Source organism: Anomalospiza imberbis, chromosome 2, assembly GCF_031753505.1.
Source record: "Anomalospiza imberbis isolate Cuckoo-Finch-1a 21T00152 chromosome 2, ASM3175350v1, whole genome shotgun sequence".
NCBI lineage: Eukaryota > Metazoa > Chordata > Aves > Passeriformes > Viduidae > Anomalospiza > Anomalospiza imberbis.
In genome coordinates, this window is record NC_089682.1 from 16,162,081 (window position 1) to 16,186,986 (window position 24,906).

Here is a 24,906-nt window from a genome sequence, read left to right on the forward strand (position 1 = left end):
ACCCTCTGCACAGTCCTAACTTTTTCTAGAAAAAAGGTATGAACTACATAAAAAGACTTTTATATATTTTTGGATCACTGCAATTCTGTGATTCTGAAATGTTTTGCTTCAGAGAAGTTATTTTGTTAAATGACTACACTGCAGCTCCAAAGACAGCAAAGTAGTTTGTGTCAGCTCCATGTTGATGAGCAGCAAGTTCAGATACATCCAACTTACACACGAGTTAAAATAGTGTAGACAGGTTGCCAGACTTAATTTTTGTATCAAACAAAAATTCAATTTTTCATTCCTTTTTAACTTCTTCCTTTTCCAAATTAAAATCCACAACCAAAAAAGTCACTGCTTTCTTACTGCCATTTGATCATCCTAGAGATGTTGTAATCCCTCATGGACTCCCCTTTCTCTCCCCTGCCCCTTCCAAGACAGCCAAGTGCTTCTACAGCAGTATTTGGCAAATAGTTTGTCATTCTAATTAAGACAGCTTGAGCATAAACTGTGTTCCGAAATAATTTTTTCAGTCTACTTTATTAAAAGCTCTCTAAGTTGAAATTAATAAAATATTAGCAATATTTTAGAGAAATATTAAACACAAAAAATGATATTTGGTACTGCCTATAGGCAATTCATCTGAAACATGCAATTAAGATTGCTATTAAGTAACTGACTGCAAGGAAAAGTCCACCCCAGATGCCATGTCTCACACATATTAACATCTTAGTTCTCATCAGTCACTGCTTCACTCAAACACCAACATTTCCCTCTGCCTTAAAAGTAATTCACTTACCTTGTGTCTGCATTTAAGTACAACGCCATAGGCTCCTGAAACAGAGAAGATGAGAGATAAGCCATCTCAAAGAAAAAAATTAAAAGTGGCAAGATAAAATAGTGTTCAGTAACCTCCTGACTACAGAAGTAACATTGTTCCCAGTATTATTATCCAGAACTTACATATAGAGGTACTAAATCTCTGTACACTGAAACAATTTCATTAAAATTGCTCAAAACAAAATGGATTTTAAAACACTGAAATTACTTTTTAAAAAATATGCATGCAGGTAAATTTGATAACTTGCATCTCCCTAGTACCACTAGTGAGAAATCAACACATTAAACTTTCAAAAGGAAAAAAAAAAAAAAAAAACACAAAAAAAACCCAAATCCCCACAAAATTGTTCTATTTCTCTTCCCTTCCTTTCAGCTTCCAAACTCCTCCATCCATCTGACAAGGAAATTAGCAGAAGCTATAGATAATAAACACATACAAGAAAAATTTTGCAGTTGGTAACCTATTATCATCAAGAGGACTGAGTCAAATCTACAAAATTCTAAATAATCTTTTATTAAGGTACTACTTACCTTCACCTACAACCCCAAGGATCTCAAATTTATTCATCACATTACCAATGTTAGGAATCTTCATCAAGACAAATTCCTCTTACGATGAGAGCCACAAAACATGGCACAAATGGGACTGTCTGAAGACTTTGCAAAAGGCAGCTGTGAAAAGGCTCTTGGGAAAAATTTCCAGTTTGATCAATCACACTTCTCACACCCTCTTTTAATTTCTAGACAAGCAATAGTTTCCTAGGGAAAGAACAGAAAATAACGTAATTAGTACTTTGATTTATTTCAGTAAGAGAAAGCAATGGTATCACACCAATATAGTCTAACAATTTTAACAGACAATTAATTTACTTCTACATTTAATGATCAGGAGAGCTTAGCAGCAGGTATAATGGACAGAACCCATCGTCACCATACATCTGACACAACAGCTGGCCTTGGAATCCCATACACAGGATGTCTATTACAATAACAACTAACTGGCATAAAATAATTTTCTGCATAACAGAGGCAAACAAGTATGTTGTCAGGAACTACCTCAGTAAGCAAAAATAAGCTTATAATTATTTATGGTCTGCTTGGTGTATGTTGATAGCTAGGTATAAAAACAAATTTTGTTTCATTAGTTTCTTATTTGTCTGCTGTAAGGATAAAAAGGATACGGCAGAAAGAACACTCTACAGGAGAAAATAGCTTTCTACTACAATTTTCTGTGATTATTAAGAAAAAAATTAACGGAAATTAATTTGCTATACTGACTAGGAAAGAGATTTTAAAATTATTTCCATCAGCTTATTTAAGAAATGTGATAAACAGAAAAAAATGTTTTCAAAATGTCTTTTCTATGCTCCCCAAATGCTGAAGCAATTTTTCAAATTAAGCAACTATACATATGGTAAAGAACAAAGTTTTTTTTGGCAGTTTTAGGCTTACCACTTCTCTGCTATTCTATTAGAAATTTGATTTTACTAATTCAGACTGCATTTGCTCCCTTAGTATTAAAGGCATATATCCCACATTCAAAAATGGGGAAAGAAAAACCCTAAATTGGTTTCACCATGAATTGGAAATATGCCATTCCTACAATTCAGCGACTCAAGGACAGAACTACTTATGAAGAACAAGATGGTAGGATGGAAGTGAATACATTTAATTAAGTTAAGTGTAATGGGTGAGAGTGCCCCAATAATGCTGGGTTCAGCTCACACAAATGGGATGTCACTGCAAGCCAGGGCTGCTGGCCAAAAGCCCAGTGTTGACCAGGTCATACACAACAAAAGGACAACCCAAGGGTGGAGGAGAATAACAATGACATTTGCTTCAGCAAGACACAAGCAGATCATGTGGGGAGGGGTTGTTACTTTAGAAGCAACTCCAGAGTTAATCAACTACAGTAACTTGAAAATAAAGCAGTGAGTTCCAAATTAAAGGGATAGTTAGGGTTTTCTGGTTCGCTTTTGTTTTTTAGAAAAAGCTGCCCAGTCCTTTATTAATTATTTCAGTGGTTTAATTTACTGTTTTAATTAATCAATTTTTTCTTAACTGGTGAATTGTACGAAACACTCTTTCCTTTCCCTTCCATATGTTCTCCTCCTATTTCATTTGGCATCTCCTTCTCACAAAAGCCTTTTTGCTGTTTGTCCAGACTTTCTGGTTACGCTACCGAACGTAAAAAAAATGAGGTCCTGGAAAAACAGGAGCATCTGCTCAGTTGCACCCATCAACATGAAAACAGAGCCCACACTGAGCTGCTTCAGCTCTCTACTGAAACAGGCTGGTGCCAGGCACAGGGTGCAGCTGACTGTCCCTAATCTGCACTGACAGAAATACTGCTACAAAAACCTTGAAACAACCATTAATGCCGCCATAATGTAAGCAGGACACAACAAAACTGGTCAGCTAAGTTCAGAACAGCAAAATTACTTGCCAGAAAGAAAGGAAAAGTCAGAAAACATATATTGTTTTCTATCAGCACTATTCAGTAACATCACCAAATCTGTTACTTCAGTTCCCAACATTATTCACTGACAAGTCCCTCCAGAAATTGGTGTGTGATAAATTGATTACGCATCTGCTAATGTTATTACTGTACACTCTCATTCTGCCTTACAGTGTACACAATACTTCCTAGATATATGATGAAACAGTAAAGAAATTTATGAGATAATGTACCAAAAGCTCAAGAAGAAATTAAAATGTAGTTTCCTTTGTCCCATATTCATTATTTCTAAATTTCTCATAAACTGCCCAAAGCTATACAGGCCTGCAGCTTGTGATCCACTATTTTTATTTTTTATTTCCAGTTCTGCAAGTTTATTCAGTATGAATTCTAGCTTTTTATTAGGAATAAAGGTTAGACTTGCAAGCAGCTAATCTTCCTTTCTCAAATCCCCTAACTAGGGAGGTTGTGGATCCCCAGCCACAGCAGTGTTAAAGGCCAGGTTGGCTAAGGCCTTGAGCATCCTGTCTATTGGGAGGTGTTTCTGCCCATGGCAGGGAGGGTTGGGAGAAAATGAGGAAATGATCTTTAAGGTTTCTTCTAACTTTTAAAATTCTATGATTTTATGAAATTCAATACTATACATCTTCTCCTCCCTGATCATGTATCATCTTCCCTTTTCACTTCATTAGAAGAGCCACAGAAAGCTGATCCCCTGCTACCCCTGAATTCATGGCACCTAGAGAAGCATTTGCATGTAATTCCTTAAAGATAAAACCCTGTCAACCCACTCAGTGCTTTTCACTCACCACTAGTGACACACTTCAACTGGCCCAAAGAAACACACCAACCAGCTTCCCTCATTCTCCCCAAAGTGCATCCTGACTGACTGACATCACAGGTAACACAGATGCACACAGGGGGACTGTTGTAGATGTCGGTGAACCCAATGGGAAGAATGATGATGTTTGACTTATTTCAGAAGGCTGAATGAATTCTTTATTATAATTAGGCTATGATGCATTAATATACTATATAAAAGAGGATATTAAAAACTACATGCTACTCTCTCTAACTATCCTAACTAACTCTCCTCACAACTCGTGACCCTGTTCTCCAGAGTCCAGACACAGGTGGATCTCATTGGCCATCAGGTCCAAACAATCCACCGTGCTCCAACCAAGCATTCGCTCTAGGTAAACAATTCTCCAAACACATTCCACAAGAGAAAAACAAGGAGCAGAAATAGAAATTGTTTTCTCTTTCACTTCTCTCTGTGCACCTTTACAAAAATCCTAAGAGAGAGAGAAATGTGCTTGCCACAGGGGACTCCCAAAAGAAAACTGCTCTCGAGTGACCCCTCTTTTACACTAGCTCCAGGCAGCTTTGTGCCCAATTCTGCTGAGGGCTCTTAATGATAACTTAATCTTGAAATGAAAAGGAAAGCTAGGGAAAGATGACTAGAGGCACACAGCAGTAGTATGGATTCATACCCAAACACTTTTTGCCCCAAGTCTTTTGCCTCAAACTGGGCTATAATTTAAACATTAGTGAAGTCAAACTAGTTAGACCCATTTAATCTCTAGACAAAGTTTATATGCTTGTTTGAGATCTTTTCCTTCAAAAGCTGCTGAAAGATTAAAATCAAGCTGCTAAAAATAGTTGTTCAGTGGCAGTACCCTTCATTTGGGATTCTTCTGTTATTCGAAAGGCACTGGCCTTGTTAAGATTGTTTTGAAAATCACTGATTCTTGCAGGGAATCTGGTGACATGAATTCAAAACTCCATGAATGACACAGAGTCTTGCGAATGTCAGAGTGAGAAACTGTAATAACAAAAACAAGGAAAAACACCTAGAAGTTTTAAACAAAAAAGTGATTTCAAGAAAGTTATCCATAGCAAGAATTACTTTATTCTGTAACTTAGTGAGGACAGGCTGGATTCTTTCAAGCTGAACACTGGAAATAGCAAGGAAAATCTAAAACTGCCACAGTTTCATTCTTTGCACTGAGTGCCACACTGGTCTGTTTTCCTAAGTTGCTTGCTGGTTAGAATAACCCTTGCAGAAGTGGAAATAAGCCCATCATCTACTTCTCAAAGGCTCTCAGTAGGGAAATAGCAGCCATTCTTTTAATATCCCTTCCTAAGGCAGCCAGATTCACAGCACATCAACAATTTATGAATTAAACCAACAGATCTGAGATGCTCTCAACATTACCATGATGTTCTACAAAACACAGAGCCAACTCAGCAAAATGAAACGTCATGAGATGAACAAGAAAAAAGTAGTTTTATTTAATCCAGAAGTATAACAGTGTGAGACTTTAATACAAAAGTAGCCCTTTTGCATAGCATGTAAGGCTTATACATAAATCCCAGAAAATATACAAACAATTTTGAAATGAGTATACAGAATACTACAGCATTGTGGTACCTGATCATTTGAATTGGAATTAAAGAAGCAGGGAAAAAGCCCAGCTTTTCCACAACTCCTTTTCCCTTCAGAACCATTAAGAATTCTAGTGTATCACCCAAAAACATCAGTCTCAACCACTCAATCCAAAGCCTCAATTGTAAGTACAAATGCTATTCTTTATTACACAATCATCAATATCTGTGTGGAGAGGGGAAGCATTTTTTACATAGTTAGCTTTTAGTAGAGATGCTTAGTGAGAATTATGAAATACGTAAGGTAGATGTTTGCCTTCACAAAATGTAGACAAGTAAAACTGTTCTAGAAATACAGTTAAATTTGTATATCTACATCTTGCAAATCAAGCATTCAGTTAATTTCATTTATCAAGACAGAAAGAATGCAATCTGCATCCTGCTGAACTAAGTTACAAACTTCTGACTTCAAAGTCATCCATGAGCTTTTAAACAAGCTTCTTGCCAGCAGGTAATAGACCCCTCTTGCTCTTCTAAAACAAGAAGTAAACTTAATCTGTTTTATTTATTATGTTTACCCACCAAGAGGACACAACTAGGAATTTCTAGAGACTGGTTTACATTTTCCTCTGTGCACTAACAAAACAAGTGGGTCTGTACACAAATGTGAAGAACTAATACCATACCATCTTTGATGGTTATGCATTAATCCACACCCTGGCATGTCTTCTGTCAAACAAAGTACATGGATGAAAAAAGCATTAACCACCTCTGTTAGCAATGATTAACTATTCAGCACCTTTATTTTTCCTCCCCAATATACATGTAGCTCTATTCAATGAGATTTTCCAAGAAAACCCTAGCTAGATCTACAAGCACCCAATTCAGTGTTATTGCAGTAAACACACATTAATTATTCAGCACCTTTATTTTTCCTCCCCAATATACATGTAGCTCTATTCAATGAGATTTTCCAGGAAAACCCTAGCTAGATCTACAAGCACCCAATTCAGTGTTATTGCAGTAAACACAAGTGACAGGGTAAAGAAAATAGGTGAGATTTTTTTTTTCTGGATTTATTGATCCAGAGGAATGTGTCAGGTTTATTATGAGGAATTACTGATCAGGAAGAAAAAAGCAGTATATGAAAAGCTGTAAGGAGGAAGCTAGCAGTAACATTCTGACTTAAGGAATGGAAAGAAAAATAATCCAATCATGCTCCTAGTGACATTATACCAATCTCACTCCATAATTTGGAAAAAAAGCTATCACGTTATTTTTCCATTTTATGGAGGGAAAGTAGACCTTCTAAATGAGGTAAGATTCTGGAGAAAGAGCCATCAAGATTTCACAACATGAAGAAATCCACAACGAGGAAGTTGAAAAAAGAAAAAGCTGAAGAGATAAAAAGCAACAAGAACTTAACAATTATAGCAAGCCATTTTTCATACTCAAAGCTTCAATCTATCCTCCTCTGCTCATAAGAAAAAATTAGGAATGAAAAGAACAGCTGGTGAAAACAAATACAGAATTTAGAAAGCTGTCAAAGTTGAACAAATTATGTAAAAGCAAAACACCAAGGTTCCTTGCACAGGCTCACAGATTTTAAAATTCAGCTCCAGAAAGCTTTTCTTGACATTGCTAATATCAGCACTGGACCCTGACTTCACCATTGCTGGTTTTTGGAGAATTCGCTTGGGGTTTTTTGGTTTTGGATTTTTAATGGCTGTTGATACACTGAAACCTGCAAATGCATTTGAATGATCGTACATCAAGGGAAGAAGGCATCATCTCATAACTGGCCTAAAAGGAACAGATCTCCATGGCCACAGGGCCAGGAGTGCATGGGGGAAGAACCTGAACAAAGTTCCCATCCTGTAGCAAGCAAACAACTCGAAAAAGGGTGACTCAGTTCTCAACTATTCAAGATACCTGTTTGGTTAAATTCCTAAAGGAAAACTGAGCTTGAAGGCCAGGGCAGCAATAACAACTTGGTTTCTTTTATCTTGTTCTATGAGTGCTCTTTTTTTTTTTTTTTAATCCAAGTACAGATTCGAAAATAAATTCAGCTCATCCTGGATATATGAACTAAATTCACTTCTCTGAGTTAAAACACAGGATTCACGATCTTCCCTAACAGCTGTGGCCAACTCAAAAAGAGTGGGTGCTTAGCAGGACGCTTCTAAGACCATACTGACAAATAAGAAGACTGATTACGAAAGCACTGAGCACAAAAGCAGCTCCCATGAGTCATAACTGGAGGACAGGAAAGACAATTTTGCTTCCATTTTAGTCTTGCTCTCCAGTAAGAACCTTAACAAGTCAGTCTATTGTGGGTGTGACAGCTTCTTACGCAGTTGATGCCAGTCTTTGCACATGCTGGGTGGGCCTCACTGTACCTGTGGCAGCTCTGAAGAAAAATCATCAGTGTGCAGAGGATAAAACTCTCAACAGCAACCTGTGAAATCCAAAGCCTTTGCAGTTTCTTCTGGCATGAGGCACCTGACACTTTACACTTTCATTTCTATCCAATACAAGTGCCCAACATTTGTAGTTGAAGTAAAAGCACACTTTGGCTTAGTGATATATTATTAGGCAAAGAGGAGGATTTTTGAGGATTTTTTTTTTTTTTTTAGATAATAGAAGGTTTTATTTTGTAACAGAATAGTGGTCTCCTTGGAAGTTGGTTCTTGATTTTAATCTTTCCTTCTCTCTTCTCAGAACACCAGTCTCCAGTAATATCCTACATTAATTTGTCATGTTGCCTATGATTTAGTCCCATATTATTTTTGACAATCTGCCATGGACTTTAAATCCTCAATAAAATATTACAAAATAGTATTACAGACATTTTTTCATCTTTAAAAGTACCCCAAAAAGCTGCTATTTTCAGTTACACATCAGGACTCACTTTGCGGCTAATTCCAATGTTTAAAGATACATACTTAGGAATAAAAAAGGAAAAAAAAAAGGCACGAGGGCAGAGGGTGTTCGTGTCCAAGAAAAGTACAATATATTCTCTGGAAGGGGACCGGTTTGAAGCAGCCAGTCAGCTGGAGGTCTGCTCTAAGTCTGAGCTCAGCAGGGCAGCTGTGGAAGGAATGGCCTCCCAAGTGTGCCCATCACGCTCCAGTCCCTGGCATCGCTGGCACCGCGAGGTTCCTCTCCACAACAGCAGCAGCTCCGACACAGCCCTGCACTGCTGGCCTGCCATGCTGGCAGCAGACAAAACAACACATGGCCACTTCAGAAAAAGTCCTCTGATGCATTCTTAACTGGATCGGCCAGTGAATCCTTCATACGTGCACACACAGAGCATGCTGGTGATTTAGTGAGACTGAAATTCTGCTAATCTGACAAAATCTCCCCCTCCTTCCAACCCAGTTTTGTCTTCATTGTTCTAAAAATAACTCCCATTCACATTCTAAAAGTCAGATGTTCCTCTCTGCACTGTATTTGGCTGAGATGGATCTTTCTCATAAGAGTACAGAAATGTAAAGGTGAATAAAAAGTATTTATAAATAGCAAACGAATGCTGCAACTAAATTCTGTGGGCATTCTAATGCATATCAAAACAACTGCAATGACTACTCTTCTTGTAATCTTCAAGCATATAATTAAATACTGATGACTGGTTCACTATCTGAACCAAACATGAAAAATAAAAACAGCCCAAGAAACCCCTCTTTCCTCGAAAAGGGCATACCAAATATATAGAACAAACAGAAGTATGAGTTGGGATCCCCCCAAAACTTAATACTAAATTAATAATAAAATACAATACATACAAATGAACAGAACTACATTCTATACTATAAAATTATTTATCACTGCTTCTTCATGCAATTCCCAAGCAAATAATTAGAAACATTTTATTTAAATAGTAGTGATCCACCTTATACAATGTTAACCCTGAAAAGAATGTCATCAAAAGTTTTTTAAAAATGGACAAAAAGAAGCCACTCAACAACTAATGGTTGTAAGACAGGTCATTTCAAGAATAAATTCTTATTAGTATGCAAGCATATGGGCAGGAGCACAATTAAAGAAACAACTCAAAGATTTATCATAGGGTCTTCTGTCACTAAAGTCATTATGTGTCAAGTGATTAAAACACGTGGTGGACAAACGGTGTACAGTGGGGTTTTGTGGGGGAGTGCTGGAGGATTTTGTAATAATTTTGTTTAGGTTTGACTTATTTTTTAATTAGAAAAAGACTCTCTAATTCCATCAATCTCAAAGCAGATTGGTTAAAAAAAACCCAAAGAAATTAAAACCTATAGAAACATCTCCCCATATGAAGTTTCATCTAAATTTGAAGATATTTCCACTATTTCAATGTGTGAAACTCTATTACAAGGTATTTGCTTCAATTTTACCAGCTAGGAATTGAACTGAGTATGATTAATACTAAAAGTGTATCAATGTGCTTATTTTACACTTCACAGCTGGGGCCTTTTTAAGATGTCTATTATTAGAGTAACTGAACACTAACCATGTTTAAATTTGAGTTTTGCTATGTTTTCTAGTTGGAAAAAAAAACCCATTAAACTTATACAGGTGAATAAATCAAGTCAAGAAGACTAATCTCCAAAGTGGCTCAGACTGCATTAAGAGGTTATGACCATCACAATAAGATGAAATTCAATAAAGATTCACATCCCAGATGAAGAAGAGAAAAAAAAAACTCCAACCAACTAACAACTCCCCTAAATTAACATTATTTGTTAATTGTTAACTGTTATTAATGTAACAACTTATTAACATAAGCTTCTTTGAAGCAGAGGACAAAAGCTTAGAGTGTTCTGGAATGCCTCACCACAGAAACAGCAGCAGCAATGTATCACGTACCAAAGACAATTGGAGGGAGGACTCTGAACATTAAACTAAAAACTCTGAAACAAAGTTTGCATTTAATGCAAATCCACTGCAGAGAAAGTACAGCAACAGTGTGGACTTGTGCTGTCAGGACAGATGCCTTCATGCTGAGCCAGCTAGAACACCTTCAGGTAGGGGAACTTCGGTTTGTCAAATTACGGCAAACATATTAAGGTGACCAACTCAATCTGCAATATGTGCAAGCAATTTTCCACTAAAGAAAAAATAAGCAGAGAAACAAAAGCACAATTTTTATTTGGTGATCTCATCCAAAAGCAGCAGAAAAAGAAATACTCATTATACTATCTCTCCCCTGTCCAGCCAAGGACACAAGATAAGGAATTGGCTGGCTGGATGCAGCCAGAGAGTTGTGGTCAATGGCTCCATGTTCCAGTTGGAAGCTGGTGATGAGTGGTGTCCCTCAGGGCTCTGTCCCGAGTCCAGTGCACTTTGATACCTCTATCAGTGACAAAGACAGTGAGATTGAGTGCACCTCAGCAAGTTCACAGATGACATGAAGCTGAGTGGTACAGCTGACACAACAGAAGGACAAGATGGCATCCAGAGGGACCTGCAAAAACTTGAGGAGTGGGCCCACAAGAACCTCATGAAGTTCAACAAGCCCAAGTGCAAGGTGCTGCACCTGGGTCAAGGCAAACCCAGAGAGGAATACAGGGCTGTGAGAAGAAGTCATTGAGGACAGCCGTGCAGAGAAGGACATGGGGGTTCCTGTGGATGAAAAGCTGGATATGAGCCAACAGCACGCACTCAGGCACACTGGGCTGCAGCAAAAGCAGCCCAGCCAGCAGATCAGGGGAGGGGATTCTGCCACTCTGGTCTGCCCTCATGGCATGAGCTCCATGCCCAGCTGTGGAGCTGTGTCCAGGTGTGGGGTCCTCAGCACAAGAGAAACGTGAACATACTAGAGCAGGTACGGAGGAGGCCACACACAAAGATGGTCAGGCTGGAGCACGTTTCCTACAGACAAGCTGAGAGACCCGGGGTTGTTCAGCATTGAAAAGACTCTCAGGAGAGGGCACTGGAACAGGACGGTCACTGAGGTCCCTTCCAACCCAAGCCCTTTGTGATGCTCTGAGCAGGTGAGTAGACAGAGTGACTTTGGTGACAGTGGACGGCCAAGGTCAACCTCCCACAGATTCCTAGTTGTAAAGATATAATCACGAAGTTGTCTTTTCCTTTCCTGCTTATTTCAACTGCTGGTTGCATTCTTAGGTCTTGTCTTTTATTAGATGTTAAGCTCTTTGATGAGAAAACTTTTTGCTATGTTGAAGGCCTCTGGTGGTGTTATAAAATAACTAAGATTTAATGTTTGAAACCATGCTACAGTAATGGTTCTTTGCATGAACAGCATGCTGTGGTAAAATATGAGTCTTAAGGGAAGTGAAAGTCTTACCAGAAAACTCAGGAAAAAACTTTAAAAAATTAGGAGGCAATTTGATTCATTTCTGGAAACAGGATGTGGTAATACTTTATTTTTTTTTTTTAAATAATAAACCATGTCATTTCCATGCCAGCTTCTAATATCACTTTTAAAAAATAAATGAAGTAATAGCTCCTTTTCCTATTTCAGCCTAGTGGTTTTCATTTCGTAGTTAAAATGAAGAAAAGGAAAATATTCTAAATCTCACATAACACAAAAACTATCCTCATAATTAAAAGTACAAACATTCAGACTAACTTTCTTAATACAAATGCAGTCTGTACCAGCTCTATACCTTCTCTATACCCATTGACCACCATGAATACACTGGTAAAACATTCTTATCCGATGAACTTTGCTTAATTAGTATTTCTGTCCACACTATTAATCTGACAAAAATGTCCCTAAAGTAATTTGAGGAGTTTACTACTGAAGGCATGAGCTACCCCCCAAAAAAAAAAACCAAATAAAGGATGAAAGGATATTATTTACAGCTTAATCTAAAGAGAAGAATCATCCAGATTAGAAGTTTAGGTATCAATGGAAAAATATTTAAACATAAATAGGAAATGGCAGATACATGGCCCTTCTCCCACAGAGAAATGCAAGCCAAGCAATGTCTCCTGCTATGCTGACAGCTTCTTGCATGAGAGACTCCCATGACAGCAAAAGCATGTCTGGATATGTAAGTGACCCAAAAGAGGACCTGAAAAACAGGTCCTGAGAAAAAGGACATACATCTAAACAGTAAATAATGTTGGCAGACCTACCAGAAGAAAGGTAATAAAAAACCTCATAATCCTGATTTTCATCCTTCATGTCTTTTTCTATCCTTTGAGTCTTCCAAGTTTAATTATGGAGTGCGGAGGGTAGGAGGAGGAGAAGGGAAGTAAGAGGCAATGTTCCTGGCAAAGGGCAAGAAAGGTGAGTGAGGGAGGAAGAGAAGGGGAACTACTGCAGGGAGTCACGGGAGAAGACAATAAAAGGCTGGCATATGGAGAAGTGCTGAAATGAAAGAAGAAAACAAAATTTTAAGGACAAGATGCTTCATGCATGAACAATGAGTTCATGATATTTGCGATTTATATTAGTTTATAAAAAAATACAGATATGCAGCATGCAAAAGTCAATATTTGCATAACTGACTTTCTTGTTTCTTATATATCTAGTTACTTCTTGTACAAACAAGCTTCTAATATTCAGGGAAATAAAAGTAACTTGGGAGATATGAATGCAGAAAAATACACCCACAAAAATACTGTCATTTATTTCCTGCAAAGGAAAAGTAAAAACTGTTAAGAAAATAAGGACTGGCAACAATTTAGGGCATACCATGTCTCAGAGGGTTAAACAGAACTTCCCAAAGCTCACTTATACCTACTGACAAAGGCTGCTAGGGAGAAGCTGAGGTGAAAGACTCTAAATCAAAGATGAAACAGCTGTCCTTTGCTTGCAAGTAAGCTATACAAAACCATATACATATATTGACAGCCTTGAATATTAGGCATCAAGGAACTAGATGTAAGCAAATCAAGCCATTTCCTCAGCCACCACAGGCAGCAATCACAGAGCACAGCGCATTGAGCCCAGGCCCAACCCAGCTCATGCAACCCAAGCAGCCACTGCTCAGCAGGCAGGGACACAACCGGCAAGATTACACTTTGAACTGCACCCTGTTACTTCTTTCCACTAACGTTCTCTTTGTGCCTTTCTAACATTAGAAGAATAATCTCCACCTTCCTTTGGAATCCAGATAGAATGGGTGATATGCTATTTGCTCAGACAAAAAGTCAGAAATAACTCTTGTGATCTCCTTGGGATTATACCACTTTCTTTAAGTCTACATAAGAAAGCAATTTAAATGCAAGTTTAACACTTAGGCCTTTTTGTGGTGCTAGATATGCATTTTATGTTCCCCTCCACTAGTATGTCAAAAAGACCAACCAAACACAACTCACCAAAACACCAGTTTACAGAGTTGAACACCTACTGCTGGAGAGGGCTTTCGTCTAATATATAGGAGTCATCCCCCCACAGCAACAATGAAGAGAGGTAAAAGACAATCAAGTAATGCAAAGAGTCTCCCTCCTGAGCTGAAATTTCAAATATGGATGTTGAATGAATTTCACAGTCTATTTGCATCCATTTTTCAACTGATCAAAATACTTTATAGTCTAGAATAGCTCTATTTCTCTGCTTTCATGATCAGGTATTTTTAAAAAACAAAATCCTTTCAAAATAATTTGCACAACATTTTGCAACAAAATGCAGCTCAAGTACTTTTTCCCACTGTAAGGTATTTACTAGACTGCAGTAATTCTCTTAACACTTTTAAAGCTTGAAACACACCTTCGTTGAATGCTATGAGTCAGTTTTAATGACAGTGTTATGTTCTACTGCTCTGTAGCTTATGCAAGAGAATGAATTTGCATTAAGTACCCAACTTTAGAAGCCACCTTCTCTTCTCCTTTGTTAATACTGAATAAAGGTAAAAAAGGCTACATTCTCTGCCTGCCTTCTTATTGTTTTAAAAGAATAAATAGAGTTAGCTGCCTGTAATGTAAAATGAACACAAAATCTGTTATTGTCACTCAATGAATAGGGGGGAGGGCGAGTGTTTATTGGGGGGGGTTGTTATTGTTCTTGTTTAGGGATTTTTCCAGAAAGCCAGAACATAGAGACAGAAAAAAGACTAATAGTTTTCTAATTTACTAGTATTTCAGAATTTTATACTGGTTTTTCTGCACGAAAACTAACAGTTAACCTCAGAAGAATGAGAATAAAACAGTCTAAAATGCTAATTCAAGGGAGGGGAAAAAAAATGAGGGAGCAAAAAGACTCACTGCTATCATTAGGGTGGGGGAGTGCATACCTTTGTCTTCTTCAAGAAATTCAACAAGAAGAAGTTGTAACATATCTCTTTCCACTATGGGTCTTTTAGTCCAGACAATGGTCCAGTTTTATTATGCTTTCTTTCATTTGCTTTGTCCTCATTTAAAATTCCCCAACTCCTCACCCTCCCCAGCACAGTACCTCATACTTATGTTGGGGTATTTTGGACAAGTTTTTTGTTCTTTTGGGTTTTTCAAACAAGATTACACTTCACTCAGCTCAACCAAATGAGGGTTTGGCCAATTTTGCCAGAGATAAGACTGGCAAATTTTTAACTGGTTCTCGTGCAAAATTATGCTCAAAATTCCTCACAAATACCCTCGCTACACAGACATACAAGGTCAAATATTTTTTCTTATCTCTGCAGATTATATGTATACACACACAGAGAAATGTATATAAGTGTGCACCTACTTCTAATCAGAGGGGACAGAGTCCTTCTTCCAGAAAATTTAGTTTCTTAGAAGTCCAGCTAAATTACCACCTTTCTTGTCTTTATTGAAAGTAATTGTGAATTAAATGGATTACCTTTCCTACTCTTTCTACTTTCTAGAAATGAATCATACATAAGTCAAAAGCTTCACTGAAATCATAACTTACTCTCTTTTTAGCACTTTTAAAGATCCTAGATTCCCAAGCAAGAAAAAGGTAATTTACTTCCTATTTTCAGTCTAAGTTCACAAAGCAAATGCTACAAAAATGAAGAAATGGTCTGATGGACGTCTTCCTCCATGGTTGGAAGATCTCCTATAAAAGGCTATGCTATTACAGTAACAAATGAGATTTTTGCATTGCAGAAAAAGCACCAAGAAAATCAGATTTCTCATATACCAGTGGACTGAAAGACTGATACAGACAGCTGCTTTCTGAAAGTTCTTCACAGAAAACATTTGTAAAATAAAGCAACTCTTTGGACTGAAGAAATTATACACTTTACAAACCTGTAGAGACAGCAGCTGACGAATTAACAAAGGACCGTCACCCACATGAGGGTAAAACACATCTGTGGATTAGGCTTTGCCCAGCACATTGGAGAACAATATTCACTTTTATGAAACAACTGTAAGGAAAATGTCAACTGTCTCCAGCACTAAAAGAGTCAATTTCTCAAAATACAAGGTCTGTCATTATTGCCATGAGATGTGAATACAAATTATACTGCCATTTTTATTAATTTGCAAGTAAAAACAGAGAGGCAAAATCTAATACCATTCTGCTCTTGTTTGGGGGTGTGAGGAGGAGGTATCAGCCCTTTTCTTTTACTTATGTAAAAGCAAGCCTCTTTTTTTTTTCTTCTCTTAGAAGAACTTCTCCATATAGTACTTGAATCTGCTCCAATAACAAGCTCTCAATTCATTTCAGAAATATATTCTAGCTCTTGAAGTTCAATTAACTGGGGGGGAGGGGGGAGGAATCCATCATCACATTTTCCAACTATTAGAAACTTGTTTCTTGGCAAGCTGAGAACTTGGCCAACTGAGAACTTCAATAATTTTGTACCCTTAACTCCAGTGGCAGTGAAATGCAATGATCTTACTTCTGGTTCAGCCTCTAAGCAGCAGTAGCAGCTAAGTAACACCAGAAATAGAATATGGAATGCAGTTAACTTCAGGCATTTTGAAAGTGTCCTCAGCACACATTAACACATCAAGAGAGATAAAGGTTAATGAAATATGCACAGATATTCACACTGCAAACAAAAGCAACTGTTTTAAGCCTGATGAAAGTGTTGATGGACCTTCTCTAAGTAAGACTATGTTAATTTATGTTCAGTGTATAGTTTTATTATTAAAAACCATAATGTCAAAAGCAATTATTAGGAAGAAAAATACATTTGCACCAAAAACCTGAATCCATGAGACCTTGCAACACTTGATTCCAAAAGCAGAAGACTTCTTATCTCCACACAGGTTTTAAATGCAGCATGCCATCAAAAATAGTTTGCATCCTCTTCTTTCATATGAGAAAAGGGAAATCCCCTCTCAAGACACAGTACACAAGCAAGATCTCAAAGCTGTTTGAAAACTTGTGTCTACTTGAGGAAATTACTGAAATGAATGTTTAGTAAAAAGAAGAAATACTATTTAACCGCATCTGAAGTATCCAGTTGAAGTGGGAAACTGTTAAAACTTTCAGAGTTCAAGAATATAGGCGACTAGAGGTTTAAGCATACTAAAAACTTACTTTACTTGTAACAGAGGCACTGTCAAGTGCCCACTAAGCAAATATAATTCATACAAAAACCCAGGGCTAATTTAGTTGGTGTCCTTTTAGCAGTTCTTTGCCCAATTTAAATTTATCCTGCTTAGTTTATGTAAACTGTTTGGACACTGAATGTGCCAGCTGGAATTTGGCAAGGAAAACATGCTTTTACTATGTAGAGCCTGATTTATTTTAATTTCTATCTCATTAGTTAAAAATAAGTGTTGTGGTGGGAGATTTATGCTAAACAAAAAAATCAAGACCTTCACCAGTAATATTTATACTATGTTTAAAAGAATCAAGAATATTTTTTAAAAGTCTACTGCTATGAGAAGTAAAATTCATCTAGTAGATTATGTAAACTACTTAGAAGAAGTGTACAAACCAAAGCCACCACAATACAAAGCATCAACCACTGGTGGTGTGTTTCAATCAACTCACAGGCATACAACTACAGAATTCCCTATGCTCAGTACAGTAAGGATCCCAGCATCTACTCTCTACCAAAGAAATCTTCACACAATGAGTGTCACATACTCTGCACATAAATCATCCAGAGACCACTGAGGATTGCCAGCAAAAGACCATTGAGGAGCAAAGGACTGCTGTGTCACTAGAGGCTCTAATGTTTATTAAATTCTCACATGAATGAAGCCAAAACCTTGACAAGCCTTCAATTAACACCAACCCATTAACTTTCACATAGCAACTCAAGAAAACAGGAAATGAGAACACAAGGCTCTAGTTCTCTGCACTACCTTCCCAGGGTCTCACAGTCCCATGTCCTACTAGGGGTATACCCTTTTTACCCCTGCAGTAAAGAAGAACAGCTTCCAAAACCTGGCTTAGAGGAGCCATACAATCTTACAACTCCCTCCAGAAAGTTACCTTAAAAGAGAAATATGAACAGAAGTTTTGGGTGGTGGGAATACAACAGCGATAGTCTTACAGCACCTTCAGAGATACTGTCCAGTCTAATCTCGGGTCATCCCTACACAACAGATAGCAATCCACCATTTCAGTAAAAGAGTGACTCACATTTTCCCCATGCAAACCAGGAAACTCTTTCTAGATCTGGCAGTGAGACCACAGCAGAGAAACGTCAATGTGCCAAGGACACCTTCACTAGGAGTAAAACAATTACCTATACTGATGCCTGTAACCACAATACTGAGCTTCAACAGCACACCTGAACTGAAAAGAGTAGAAAACTCAGCTAAGAGATTTTACAGCTGAAAGGAAGAAAGGAATCAACATTTGCTAAAGGCTCAGCTTCCAGCAAAGCTACACCTCCACTGTGCTGCTCTTTCAACAAGTAACTTAGATCAGCTCACTTTTCAACACTCATGGGTTATTTGGCACCAGTATCTAAACCAGTTACAACCAAACATACTACCTTAATCAAAAATCCTCACCTTTATAATACATAATTTGATTCACTGGAAAGCACTAAACAATTTATTTACCAGCTTCTAAACACTCATATATGAAATTGCAAGTATCAGTTTTCATACAATAAACTCTTGACACTGTATAACCTATAAGGCAGTAGAAGCAAAGATGTATGAAGCACCAGATACATCAATGGAGTGTCAGCAGCCAGAAACCTCCCGTTTTGTATATATACAGTGCATATTTTTAGACACACATATATTTATAAAGATATAAACATACTGTATAGTATAAACAGTAGGAAGAAAACATAATATGAGAGAAAATGTAAAGAAGCATTTGTCTTTGAGAATGTCTCCATGGCAGACCTATAATCACACCCAGACTGTGGAAAAAAACCTGGTTTCCAGAACTGAGTAGCAGAGCTATGAAGAAGGAGATTCACTAGATTAGAACTTCAGAAGATGTGGCTGGAAGGGAGTAGAAGAGCACACAGCCTGCTCTGCTCTACCTCAAAATGGGACAAAGTCTTTCAGTCAGACTGCTCAGGACTCGGGCTATAATCCTTACTACGTATGTGAAGCATTTTGAACAAGACAAACTAGAATACCATGGTGACAGATGTGCTTTGACTGCAGTATCCAGAGGAAAAAAAGAAAAACAAAAAAAAACAAACCACAGAAACAACCAAACAACAGCACAAATGGCAATAAAGAATTCACACAACACCCAAATCAAATTAACAAATTTAAGAGAGGATGAACAGATAATTCAACAGTCTCAAGGGAGCTTCTGTACTGAACCTGATTTAACACAAAGCACATTCAACTGCCCAAAGTTTGCTACTTTCTGCTGGTTGGACCTTTTTTGTTGTTGGCACTGCCTCCCAATATCAAACCAACCTACTATAATATGCCTATATTAACAAAACTGATGCCTACAAAAATATGTCTAAGTTTCATTCCATTTCATCCTCTTAACCGCTTGTCTAATGGCACACAATTAGTTTTGAAAAATCTCTAAAGGAAAATCAAGTGTTCTTTCTCTGCAGTGAACTGCAGTCTCATCTATTTTCTTTAGTGTCATGCTGACTGATTAGCTTCTTTTTTTGCACTCAGGTAAGACCTCAGTAGTCAACTGGGAACCTCCTGAAATCTGCAAATTGAGATACAGAAATTACCATTCTAAAAGCCCTGTGCTTTCTTAGTTTCTCCTATTTAAATGAGGTCAGTACACAAAAAATATGTTCTAGAAGGAGAAGCTAGGGTCCAGGTGAGTTGAATAATCAAAAAATATCAATAGTGATTGTGAGATGCTTTCTCAGGTGTTCCCCCATTGCTAGCAAGACTTCCAAAGAACTTGCAGCTCAATCCATCTGAATAACTCACAACAGAAAGGGATGACTGGAAATTCTGCATGCCAGATTTTTAAAGCCTGTGCTTTCTACAGGCCCAAGAAAAATAATCTGCCTTCAGTATTTTCATGCTGGTCTATCAAAAAGAAGAAAAAAAAAAAGGATTATGCTCTAAAATAACTTCATCAATAGCCAGAACGACAACTGTACTGAGGGACTACAGCGACTACAGTCAACTAAATTCATAAGTACACTAAGCAAAAGGCAATGACAAAGTTTCATCTCTAGAGAACAGATGATATTTTGCAAGACATATGGTATTTATTTTTATACATTAGTCATACAATAATACTACAGGCCTAATTTTTCTTTAAAATAGCACAGTATTTTTTGTTGCGGTGCACTGCTGATATTAATTTTGTACAGTTTACCATTTATTTTTGCATTTGCAAAATGACTGCAATTTTCAAATAATGAACATACTATACATGGAAAGGAGCATTCAGTATACATACAGGTGTGTAGAGCGCCTCTTAAAAAAGAACAAGCCTTTACAAAAACTACTACTGCATTTAGAGAAGGAAAAAAAATCCAAATGCTAACACATGCCAATTTTTTGAGTATCTCTTATCTTTTCAATCAAATCTCCCAAAAATCTCATTATACATGAAATAGCAACAAATAACTAGCTTTGGATTGCTGCAATGACTGTCAGGTCAGTACAGTGTAGGCAAAAAGGCACTCAGTAATATCAGCAACAGATTCCATCTGAACTGTAATATATCCTTGTTGACTTCATCTAAGCAAAGTGTTCCAAGAGCCTGCAGTTTTTACTATTTAACTTTTAGTAAGAGAAAGTGTGATTGCACATATCCGCTTTCTCAGTTTATGCAGGTTTTGATTGAAATCTACACATTATTCTTGCAGTAATTTAAAGGACATTTGTCTTTTTATAAAAATTAACTCTCAAGTTAATTCAGATTTTTTTTGGGTGAAGGTGTTTCAGTATTACCTATGCAAATTTTCTGTAAGTTTTCTGTAAGTCTTAACCTTTGTTATTTACCCTCCTCTTTCTCCAACATATTTTCCAGTTAAAGTTCTTTAGAGCTCTACTATATGAAAACTTCCATGTAGCATCAAAAGTAACAATGTGAAAAGATTATCTATTCCTTAAAGGAAAAAAAAAAATAAATGTCCTCCTAAAAAGCTCTTATCCTGAATCAAGGCAGAAAATCTAATAAAAATTATGAACGTTGCAGACGCAGAAAACAGAGTTTGTTGGTTTGTGAAAGCAGCTCTTGCAAGGGTCAGCCCACTCAGAGAGAAGACAACAGAACTTGGCCGAGGCCTCACCATTAAGAAATGGTGACTTTCATGGCAGGCCCAGCATGTGTTTAAAGAGTAAAACACTCTAATACTATTTTATGGTGTTTCAGCAGGGATTTGTTGCTATCCTTACTGCTAAAGAAGCCTGTGAAGTACACCACAGGTTTTGCATTCACAGAATGCCATTGAATAGAAAATCAAGACTAACAAAAATAAGTATCCACAAATATTTGCGAGACAATACTTAAATGCTTCATTCAGGATACAACCAGATGTTCTATTCCAGCTGCTCCTGATCCAGATAAAGTTGTCTGCAAATCCAAGTGTCCACAGTCAATCACAAATCCCTATTTCTACCACCTCTACTAGTCCAGAATCAAAAACTAGTTCTAGTTTAAAAGTTTTTACACAAATCTATTTTACTTGTTTACATACAACTTTTTTTAAAGAAGAAATCCCTACACACTGATTTAGTTTTCTTCTCTGAAATTATACACTACTTCCAAAAACCTTTGCAATAAACATACTATATTCTTTTTTCAGTACAGAAGATTTTACAGAACAAGAATAGAGAGCAAAGGGATTTTTCTCCAAAAAAATTCTGCTCTCCCTTTAGGCCACTATCACAGCAGGCTCAAGGGGACCCTCTGGAGCAGCTTTGCCATCTGGATTCCAGGTTGCCAAATTATTAATGCACTTTCAAACAATGACTCCAAGCAAAGACAACAGACCTTTTACAGAATCCTGCCACTGTTTTCTCTTGCTAGATGACAATTCCAGCCTCATGTCAGCAAAGACAATTCACAGATCAAGCTACTTAGAATACATGGATTCTCACACATCTCTTCTTATCGAAGCCTAGGTTAACATGTTAAGATTTCACACTACAAACTCAAGATTGTCTTCCAACTCTGTATCTAACAGAGGTGACTAAGTCTGTCTTGTATCACTAACAGATTAGCAGGATGACAGATTTTTTTCATAGCACAGCAATCACAATGGTTAAAGTTTTCCCTGTTGTGTAAACAAAGAGAAAAATGCACTGCTTTCGTTCCAATGCAACAGTGATTAGCTTGAACAAAGACTGAGAAAGACAGAAGCTCTTTTTAAAAGCAGTAAATGTACCTAGTTTTTTTAACAGCTGCAAATGTGTTTGCAATGTCACAGACTTAAATCTGGGTATATCATTACCCTGTACTGTTTAATTCAATGTCTACAGATACTAAATATAAATCATTATGTTACAGTGATGAGGGAACTGGACAAGCAAAAAGAAAGCATAACAACTGATCAGCATCCCCACAAAAATATACAAGAATATATACCTACAATGTCATTAGCCATCCCTCCCTTCCTAGTGTAAAGGATAACAGTATTCTAATACTTTAGATAGAATATTCCTATGTTAAGTTCAATATTAATGACTTGACATAAATACATAGAAGCATTATGAATCATCCTGAGAAAATAAATATAACATTTTATTTTCTTAAAACCCTTACAGCATTCAAAAAAGTAGACAATTATCTTTTCTTCATTTAACCATATGAAAAACCTGTATTGGGACCCCCATTCATTCAGGAAAAAAAAACTAAACCAACCATATTGAGGTGCAGCCAAATTTCCTGAATATCATCTAAGAAAAATTAAATTATCTCTACTCTCCAACTAATTAACTATTCCCTCTAATAAACAAAGGAAGTCAGTGCAAATAAGCCAGTTGTATGGCCAGGAAGTTTCTGGAATTAAGTTCAAGAAGTTCTAGCACACGACAAAAAAGTCAATAAATTTAATTATTTGCAAATGGATGTACACTGAAACCCCATAAGACACATGCAACCAAAAAAAGCCTGTACAGCATGGAAAGATTCTTCTGTCATTCTACACTGGGTTTCCACCTTGATAGCTTAAGCAGGATTTTCCAACAGTCATGGCCACAACCATTTTCAAGAAGAGTAAAAAGCTGAAGCATAAAATGAAATGCTAAAACCTAAACTTCCTAAAATAAGACACTAAACATTAAGATATACTTTAAACACTGTATGCACTCAAGTCACTCACCCTTCCAAGCAGAACACAAAATCAGAGAGCTGTACCAAGCACTTGTACCCTACAGTGATCAGGACACTCAGAGCCTTTGAGAAAGCAAACAGCTTTCCCTTCCTATCAGTGCTCAAACAAATACTGTTTTCTTTTTGATTTTGTTCACTCTGCAAAATGTATAATGCTCATTTAATAATCAGTTGTTCACTCTGCAAAATGTATAATGCTCATTTAATAATCAGTTATTCCATACTGCTTTTTTTACTCCTGTTTATTGTGGGTATGCAATCATATGATTTTGAAATCATATGAGCAAATACAGGCCACAAATTAAGAAGACTCGGCACCCTAATTTTTTCTCTTTTATTCTATTTCAACACAGGAATATTTTTAACAATTTGCCTATGTGGACACATTCATACACCTCTGTGTAGGCTCTCCAGGTGGTGTGTATAGACTGGAGGAGCAGATTAACTCATTCTGCACAATGCCCATAGATAGTTCAAAAGCCAGGCAGAACCCCTGAGTGCCCCAGACCTATCACTGCCATTCAAACACTGCTCCCACTGAAATCTCAGCTTCCACAAGAAGTTTTTCAGCAGTGCCCAGCAGCAGGACCAGAGACAGTGGCCTCAAACTGAAAAACACAAGGTTCCCTCTGAACACCAGGAAACCACTGCGAAGGTGACTGAGCCCTAGCACAGGTTTCTCCACAGAGGTTGCAGAGTGTCCAACTGCGAGGAGACCCAAAAGTCACCCGGACACAGATCAGAGCAACTGACTCTTAGGTGCCCCTGCTGGAGCATGGGGGTTGGCTTGGATCACCTGACGAATCCCCTTCCAACCTCAACCACCCAGTGATGCTGTGATCAGATCCCTAGAAAGGTGTAAGAGACATAGCTCGCCACCAAGCCTCACAGCAGAGGAAGAAGAAACTCCCTTCCAAAAACCTGGCATTAGAACAGACTCCCTTTGCTCTCAGCTTTGGTCACTTACATCCCCTTCTCAATAACTGATCCTTCTCTTGTCCTCAAATACCATCTCTTCTTCCCCTTCTCACACCATTATCCTATATCTTAAGCTCAGTCACTCTACTAAGTGAAATCAATTTCCAAGTGTCCTCAGGCTTTTCATCTTTGGATCTCGGTAACTTCTAAACTCCAAACAGCAATAAACACATTCAAACACGAATTTTTAGTAATTTTTTTTTTAAGTGTATGAAACCTGAGCAAGTTTTTATCATTATTTGTGAAATCTGGAGTGTAACCATGAGAAGGTGACTCTTCCATCCCTTATTAGATATTCTAACAGCACTTTAAAAGAAAACTTTGATTTTTTTTTTTTTTTTTATTTTTTTTTTTTACATCTGAAGTAGCTTCTTTCTCAACAATTAACTGTTTTGGCTTAAATTAAATAAGAGTCAGAACCAAGGCACATGAAAATCCATAAAATAATAATGAGTTACTCATCCAGTATAGGGAGGGTGGAGAGAAGAAAAAAAAATAGCCCAGATGCATTTGGCAAAAGTTATAAGCAATTTAAAAGTAGCATCCAAAGGGGAAGCTTTGGAAACCTTAATTACAGAGAGTTCCAGACCTGTGTGCTAAAAAAAAACCCAACCCAACAAATCCCAAAACATCCGAAGAGCTAGCAAGACCAGATGTTTCAATTTATTCTTTTTGTAACTTTGTTAAATAAACATCTCTT

The 24,906-nt window shown here is 37.3% G+C and overlaps 1 protein-coding gene across 3 annotated transcripts in view; it reads right to left on the reverse strand.

Moving 5' to 3' along the window:
• The window catches only part of CDKL5 (cyclin dependent kinase like 5), a 131,069-nt gene that overhangs the window by 80,657 nt on the left and 25,506 nt on the right, over positions 1–24,906 (reverse strand). For all 3 annotated transcript variants that reach the window (XM_068179959.1, XM_068179955.1, XM_068179956.1), the window contains exons 2-3: positions 1,357–1,584; positions 785–819 (exon numbers count right to left, since the gene is read on the reverse strand). In XM_068179959.1, coding sequence (XP_068036060.1) covers positions 785–819; positions 1,357–1,420 — 99 coding nt within the window. In that variant the 5' untranslated portion in view covers positions 1,421–1,584. The remainder of the gene's footprint in view (positions 1–784; positions 820–1,356; positions 1,585–24,906) is intronic.